Source organism: Procambarus clarkii, chromosome 16, assembly GCF_040958095.1.
Source record: "Procambarus clarkii isolate CNS0578487 chromosome 16, FALCON_Pclarkii_2.0, whole genome shotgun sequence".
In the NCBI taxonomy this organism is placed as follows: domain Eukaryota; kingdom Metazoa; phylum Arthropoda; class Malacostraca; order Decapoda; family Cambaridae; genus Procambarus; species Procambarus clarkii.
Genome location: NC_091165.1, coordinates 15,361,312 through 15,369,713, shown reverse-complemented (window position 1 = coordinate 15,369,713; position 8,402 = coordinate 15,361,312). Strand labels below are relative to the sequence as shown.

The 8,402-nt window shown below is 46.2% G+C and overlaps 1 protein-coding gene across 1 annotated transcript; it reads right to left on the bottom strand.

Moving 5' to 3' along the window:
- Positions 1 to 2,971: 2,971 nt before the first annotated feature.
- Positions 2,972 to 5,021, bottom strand: LOC138365238 (uncharacterized). The gene is made up of 2 exons (XM_069325504.1): positions 4,817 to 5,021; positions 2,972 to 3,594 (listed from the first exon to the last, which is right to left on the bottom strand). The coding sequence occupies exons 1-2, from the start codon at positions 5,019 to 5,021 to the stop codon at positions 2,972 to 2,974; spliced, it is 828 nt and encodes a 275-aa protein (XP_069181605.1).
- Between the last annotated feature and the right edge of the window lie 3,381 nt (positions 5,022 to 8,402).

Genomic DNA, 8,402 nt, shown 5'->3' with positions numbered 1-8,402 from the left:
ATCTGCTATGAGAATAAGGAACAGCAGTGGTATAAAAACTGTACCTTGAGGTACATAGCTTTTAACTGCGCTCGGACTCGATTTTATTTGATTGACTGTTACCCATTGTGTTCTGTTCGACAGGAAATTGAGCATCCAGCGTCCCACTTTACCAGTTATACCCATTGACCTCATTTTGTGTGCTATCACTCCATGGTCTTTTTGTCTAATGCCTTTGCAAAGTCTGTGTATACAACATCTTCATTCTGTTTTTCTTCTAAAGCCTCAGTGATTTTGTCGTAATGATCAAGTAGCTGTGAGAGGCATGATCTTCCCACTCTAAATCCATGTTGACCTGGATTGTTGAGGTCATTGGTTTCCATGAAACTAGTGACCTGACTTCTGATCACTCTCTCAAATACTTTTATTATGTGGAACGTTAGTGCAACTTGTCCATAATTCTTTGCCAATGCTTTGCTCCCTCCCTTGTATAGAGGAGCTATGTCTGTTACTTTCAGCGCATCTGGTATCTCCCCCGTGCCCAAGCTCTTCCTCTACACTATACTGAGTGCCTGTGCTACTGGCACTTTGCATTTCTTTATAAATATTGAATTCCATGAGTCTGGACCCGGGGCTGAGTGCATGGGCATATTGTCAATTTCTCATTCAAAATCAGCCACGCTCGTGATGATATCAGTTATATTTACAGGGGTTTGGATATCACGCATAAAGAAGTTGTCCGGATCTTCCACTTTCATGCTGTGCTTATGAGTACTAAACATGTCCTCATACTGCTTTTTTAGGATTTCACTAATTTCTTTCACATCCTCCGTGTACGAACCTTCACTTGTACAAATAAGTCCTATACTGGCAGTGGTTTTTGCTTTGATTTAGCATATGTAAAGTGTGTTTGTGTGTGTGTATGCTCCCTCATGCTTTCTCACGCTTACTCCCTCACAGTTGCTCCCTCACACTTGCTATCTCATGTTTGCTCCCTCACACTTGCTCCTTGAAGCTTGCTCTCTTACGCTTGCTCCCACACGCTTGCTCCCTCACGTTTGCTCTCTCACACTTTCTCCCTCACGCTTGCTCCCATCAGGCTTGCTCCCTCACGCTTGCTCCATCACACTTGCTCTATTACACTTGCTCCCTCACGCTTGTTCTAACATGCTTGCTGCCTCACACTTTCTCCCTCACACCTGCTCTCTCACGTTTGCTCCCTCACACTTGTTCCCTCACGCTTACTCCCTCGTACTTGCTCACTCATACTTTCTCCCTCACGCTTGCTCTCTCATGTTTGCTCCCTCACGCTTGCTCCCTCATACTTGCTCCTTCATGCTCGCTCCCTCATAATTACTCCCTCACACTTGCTCCCTCATAATTACTCCCTCACACTTGCTAAGTTACCTTGAGGTTACCTTAAGGTGCTGCCGGGGCTTAGCGTAGCCGCGGCTCGGTCGTCGACCAGGCCTCCTGGCTGCTACCTCACACTTGCTCCCTCACGCTTGATCCCTTCACGCTTGATCTCTCATGCTTGCTCCCTCACGCTTCCTCCCTCTCACTTTCTCCCTCTCGCTTACTTCCTCATAATTGCTCCCTCACGCTTGCTCTCTCACACTTGGTCCCTCACACTTGCTCCCTCACGCTTGCTCCCTCACGCTTGCTTCCTCATAATTTCTCCCTCACGTTTGCTCCCTCACGCTTGCTTCCTCATAATTTCTCCCTCACGCTTGCTCCCTCACACTGGCTTCCTCATAATTTCTCCCTCACGCTTGCTCAATCATGCTTGTTCCCTCACGCTTGCTCCCTCATGCTTGCTCCCTCACGCTTGCTCCCTCACGCTTGCTCCCCCACACTTGCTCTGTCACGCTTGCTCACTCATGCTTGCTCCCTCATGCTTGCTCCATCACGCTTGCTCCCTCATGCTTGCTCCCTCACCCTCTTCCTGTCAATACTGCCTGTCATGCTGATCGGCAGGCCATGCCAGGACAAACGTAAACACCTGCGACTGATCACTACACGTAAACACCTGCGACTCATCACTACACGTAAACACCTGCGACTGATCACTACACGTAAACACCTGCGAATGATCACTATACGTAACACACTTGTGACTGATCGCTACACCTTAACACCTGCGACTGATCACTACACGTAAACACCTGCGACTCATCACTACACGTAAACATCTGTGACTGATCACTACACGTAAACACCTTTGACTGATCACTTCACATAAACACCTGTGACTGATCACTACACCTTAACACCTGTGACTGATCACTACACGTAAATACCTGTGACTGATCACTACACCTTAACACCTGCTACTGATCACTACACCTTAACACCTGTGACTGATCACTACACGTAAACACCTGTGACTGATCACTACACGTAAACACCTGTGACTGATCACTACACGTAAACACCTGTGACTGATCACTACACGTAAACACCTGTGACTGATCACTACACGTAAACACCTGCGACTGATCACTACACGTAAACACCTGCGACTCATCACTACAGGTAAACACTTGTGACTGATCACTTCACGTAAACACCTGCGACTGATCACTACACGTAAACACCTGCGACTGATCACTACAGGTAAACACTTGTGACTGATCACTTCACGTAAACACCTGCGACTGATCACTACACGTAAACACCTGCGACTGATCACTACAGGTAAACACTTGTGACTGATCACTTCACGTAAACACCTGCGACTGATCACTACACGTAAACACCTGCGACTGATCACTACAGGTAAACACTTGTGACTGATCACTTCACGTAAACACCTGCGACTGATCACTACAGGTAAACACCTGTGACTGACCATTTCACGTAAACACCTGCGACTGATCACTACACGTAAACACCTGCGACTCATCACTACAGGTAAACACTTGTGACTGATCACTTCACGTAAACACCTGTGACTGATCACTACACATAAACACCTGCGACTGATCACATGTCAGTCAGCTGCACTCCTGTCAGTCAAGCAGTCAATAATAATAGCAGGAACGGTTTCCTTGTAAAAACACTGTGCAAGAAGTCGTCCCAGTTGCTGCACCAGTTGCTGCACCAGTTGCTGCACCAGTTGCTGCACCAGTTGCTGCACCAGTTGCTGCACCAGTTGCTGCACCAGTTGCTGCACCAGTTGCTGCACCAGTTGCTGTACCAGTTGCTGCACCAGTTGCTGGACCAGTTGCTGGACCAGCTGCTGCACCAGTTGCTGCACCAGTTGCTGCACCAGTTGCTGCACCAGTTGCTGCACCAGTTGCTGCACCAGTTGCTGCACCAGTTGCTGCACCAGTTGCTGCACCAGTTGCTGCACCAGTTGCTGCACCAGTTGCTGCACCAGTTGCTGCACCAGTTGCTGTACCAGTTGCTGCACCAGTTGCTGCACCAGTTGCTGCACCAGTTGCTGGACCAGTTGCTGGACCAGTTGCTGCACCAGTTGCTGCACCAGTTGCTGCACCAGTTGCTGCACCAGTTGCTGCACCAGTTGCTGCACCAGTTGCTGCACCAGTTGCTGCACCAGTTGCTGCACCAGTTGCTGCACCAGTTGCAAGTTGTCTTGGAGAACCTGTAGAGCTGAATTCAAGGTTGCTTCATTGTCAGAGTTAAATTTGGTGGAAGGTAAAAAAATATATTTTGTTTATATATGTTCACATGTTTTTAGTTGAAGTTGAAAATATTTTTACTCTATTTAATTTTCTATTTGATAATTTTATCTATTTAATTAGTGATTCATTTGATTTTAAAATCAAAGTTCCTTTAATTAAAAAAAATTAATGTGTTGGCATTCTATTAGAGTTGTATTGCCTGTTGTATTTAATCACCTAATTTATTCTAACCATTTTAATTTGTGTAGAGTATTGTATAAACCAGAGGATGTTATTACTAAACATTCAATAGACTGAGAAATTCCTGACGAGCATTGCTTTAAATGTGTGGTGGAGGTCGGCAGGGAAATCTTCATATTTGAGATCTCGTGAAAATTCATCTAAAGCCTTAACAACAATATCGAACACCGAGATACATTAGACAAGGACAAATGGTGGGGAAACAAGGACAAATGGTGGGGAAACAAAGACAAATGGTGGGGAAACAAGGACAAATGGTGGGGAAACAAGGACAAATGGTGGGGAAACAAGGACAAATGGTGGGGAAACAAGGACAAATGGTGGGGAAACAAGGACAAATGGTGGGGAAAGAAGGACAAATGAACGACAAACAAGTATAAATGAAGAGCAACCAAGGAGAAATATACGGGAATAAAAAAAAATTAGAGGAATCAAGGACAAATGCAGGGTAATCTAAGAAAAATGAAGAGCAAAGAAGGTCAAATGTTGAATAAACAAGGACACAGGAAAAAAAAGGATAAAAGTAGAGCAAATAGAGACAAACAGACAGTAAACACCAAATTGAGCAATGATAAAAAGCAGAACAGAAACAAGGACACTATACAGTAAACAAGGACAAATGAAGAAAAAAACAAGATCAAATTCAGAGCCAACAAGGAAAAATTTGTCGAGCAAACAAGGATAAAGGTAGAGCAAACACAGAGCAAACAAGAACAAACATAGAAACACGGAGACGACCCATATAATGGCAATCCCGCTTTTTATTGGCATTTGGCGCCTGTGATCATGGTGAGGACCGTCGCCTGCCTGCCTGAGGACTGCACAGTTCTCCACTAGAGCATTTAGCGTCCGCAAGCTCAGCTCCTGTCTACAATAGAGGCCATGCTAGGAATGTGTTTGAGACCCAGTCATGGGAGACCCAGTCATGGTAGACCCCAGTCATGGCAGACCCCAGTCATGGTAGACCCAGTTATGGTAGACCCAGTCATGGTAGACCCGGTCAAGGGAGACCCAGTCATGGTAGACCCGGTCAAGGGAGACCCAGTCATGGGAGACCCCAGTCATAGGAAACCCAGTCATGGGAGACCCAGTCATGGGAGACCCAGTCATGGTAGACCCGGTCATGGGAGACCCAGTCATGGGAGACCCAGTCATGGTAGACCCGGTCAAGGGAGACCCGAGTCATGGGAGACCCAGTCATGGCAGACCCCAGTCATGGTAGACCCAGTCATGGGAGACCCAGTTATGGTAGACCCAGTCATGGGAGACCCCAGTCATAGGAGACCCAGTCATAATAGACCCAGTCATGGTAGGCCCAGTCATAGGAGACCCAGTCATGGGAGACCCAGTCATGGTAGACCCAGTCATAGGAGACCCAGTCATGGGAGACCCAGTCATGGGAGACCCGGTCAAGGGAGACCCAGTCATGGGAGCAGCTCAAAAGATTTTTAGAGGTTATTTTTATTTTTATGGAGACCAAACTCCGTTTTCACTCTTTTAGGGAGTTTCTAATTCTATCAAACAGCCTGATGAAGCTCAAAATTCTTGTACCTGCCATTTGGATCAATTGAAAGATGCACTTGAACCGGCCCCTAACAACTCAGCGTGGCTAAACAGCGATGGTTCCTCAGCCCCATAATAGAACCACATTCCTCAGCCACACTCCCCCCCCCCCCCTCCCCCTAAAAACCCACAAAAGAATCAGCCGTGAAGACACATGAGGAGTCGAGTCCCACTAACAATAATGGAGCAAAGGATTGATGGTCGCAGCCACAGGAAACTCTTCCACCTCGACAGTACCCGCGGTCAATGGATAAAAGAAAATGTCCCATGATCACTGGAAAAATGAAATGATTTAGGATCCCTCGATAAAGAAAATATTTCAAGACCTCTGGATAAACAAAATATCTCGAGACATCTGGGTAAAGAAAATATCTCAAGACCTTTGGGTAAACAAAATATTTCAAGACCTCTGGGTAAAGAAAATATCTCAAGACCTCCGGATAAAGAAAATTTCTCAAGATCTCTGGATAAAGAAAATATCTCAAGACCTCTGGATAAACAAAATATCTCAAGACCTCTGGGTAAATTAAATATCTCAATGACTCGAGGACCCACTTACCGTCAAGTGGACCACAACAGAGCGTACAGGGCTCGACCAGGAACACTCAGGTTACCGCACCGTTAATCACGCTACGGTGGATATATAGTATTCTGGTCATTATCCTAACAGGACCACCACCAACACCTTACCGTCCACTGTTGGACCAAAGAATTATGAGTCTGCAGCCACGAGTCCGTTACACGTCGTCCAGTGAAGAATGACCAGACCTCCTGACCCGGGACATAAACAACAGGTCAGGTACTGCTGACAACAGGTCAGGTACTGCTGACAACAGGTCAGGTACTGCTGACAACAGGTCAGGTACTGCTTACAACAGGTCAGGTACTGCTGACAACAGGTCAGGTACTGCTGACAACAGGTCAGGTACTGCTGACAACAGGTCAGGTACTGCTGACAACAGGTCAGGTACTGCTGACAACAGGTCAGGTACTGACTGACACTGACACAAAACAAGAGACCATGACTCAAGCCAGGCAGTCGTCCTCGGCCATCCATGCCGAGAAAGCTTGAAAAGCTACAACGACTACAACTACAACGACGACAAACTACAACGACTACAAGCAACAACAACAACAAGCTACAATAACAACTACAAGCTACAACGACTCGGGATGAATCTGAAGTCTCTTGCGTCCGTAAATTAAAGATTATTAACAATTATTAACTCATACAGGAGCGAGGTTAACTACCATTCAAGCCTTCAGCACTGAAAGAGACATGTACTTCATGTTCGTAGTCACTATAGTCTACCTCATGTTCACAGTTGACACCGTACATCATGTTCACAGTTGACAGCGTACCTCATGTTCACAGTTGACAGCGTACCTCATGTTCACAGTTGACAGCGTACCTCATGTTCACAGTTGACAGCGTACCTCATGTTCACAGTTGACAGCGTACCTCATGTTCACAGTTAACAGCGTACCTCATGTTCACAGTTAACAGCGTACCTCATGTTCACAGTTGACAGCGTACCTCATGTTCACAGTTGACAGCGTACCTCATGTTCACAGTTAACAGCGTACCTCATGTTCACAGTTAACAGCGTACCTCATGTTCACAGTTGACAGCGTACCTCATGTTCACAGTTGACAGCGTACCTCATGTTCACAGTTGACAGCGTACCTCATGTTCACAGTTGACAGCGTACCTCATGTTCACAGTTGACAGCGTACCTCATGTTCACAGTTGACAGCGTACCTCATGTTCACAGTTAACAGCGTACCTCATGTTCACAGTTACTAGTGTACTTAATGTTGATCATTTCTTGTCTACTTCAGGTTTATAGATACTTTAGATACTTGTCTGCCTCATGTTTATAGATACTTGTCTACCTTCTGTCCATAGTTCCTTCTCTACCTCATGTTCATAGTGTTTTGTCTACCTCTTATTTATAGTGTTTTATCTACCTCATGTTCATAATTACTTGTCTACCTCATGTTCATAATTACTTGTCTACCTCATGTTCATAATTACTTGTCTACCTCATGTTCATAATTACTTGTCTACCTCATGTTCATAATTAAAAAAGTGGATATATTACAAATCTATTTTAGAATCTAAACTCATTTTACAAAAGAATTAACATGGAGTCCAAGTCCTAGGTGACTTGTAGATAAAGAGAACACTGATCCGTCTGGGTCGTGTCCACCCCCGGACAGAAGCCTCGCATGTAAGGTATCACGTCCCATTCCTGGTCACAGACCCTCAAATGTCACGACCAGGGAGGGGTGTGGACGTCACCGGGAAAAGAATAAATAAATCAAACTCCCGCAGGGAGACGACTGCTGCAGGAGAGTGTACTGGGGACGACGCTTGAGTTCAGGATGTGGCAGTGTTAGTGCCAACGGCCTGTGTTGAGAGCATATGCTGTTGTTGGCTCCAAGCTGCTGGTAGGAGCTGCTCCCTGTGGAGCACTAAGAGCTACTCCCTATAGGTATCTCACTCCAAACTGTGTTTTTTATATATACATACTACATTCATACTTATCCTTCCTACTTTAGTCTAACAAAAAACATTCAGGCACGAACAAATCATGACAAAAATGATGGACGATGGTCGGGAACAACTTTCATACCAGAGGTAGCCTAAGGTAGGCTACCTAGAATCATCACAATATTCACAAACAGATTATACTCATCTCAGAATAGGAAAACAAAACTAGCCATGACATGAGCCCCTGGCGTCCTGAGACGGGCGTTACCGTATCGTCCTCCACGGTGGTGGGAGCTGCCTGACACCCTCCACGGTGGTGGGAGCTGCCTGACACCCTCCACGGTGGTGGGAGCTGCCTGACACCCTCCACGGTGGTGGGAGCTGCCTGACACCCTCCACGGTGGTGGGAGCTGCCTGACACCCTCCACGGTGGTGGGAGCTGCCTGACACCCTCCACGGTGGTGGGAGCTGCCTGA

What these genes read in the sequence shown, in the direction of transcription:
- LOC138365238 (XM_069325504.1), bottom strand. Translation starts at nt 5,021, where the DNA reads ATGACTGGGTCTCCCATGACTGGGTCTCCCATGACCGGGTCTACCATG. An exon ending in CTGGGTCTACCATGACTGGG is followed by an intron (nt 3,595 to 4,816) that starts GTCTGCCATGAC and finishes CCTTGAATTCAG; the next exon opens with CTCTACAGGTTCTCCAAGAC.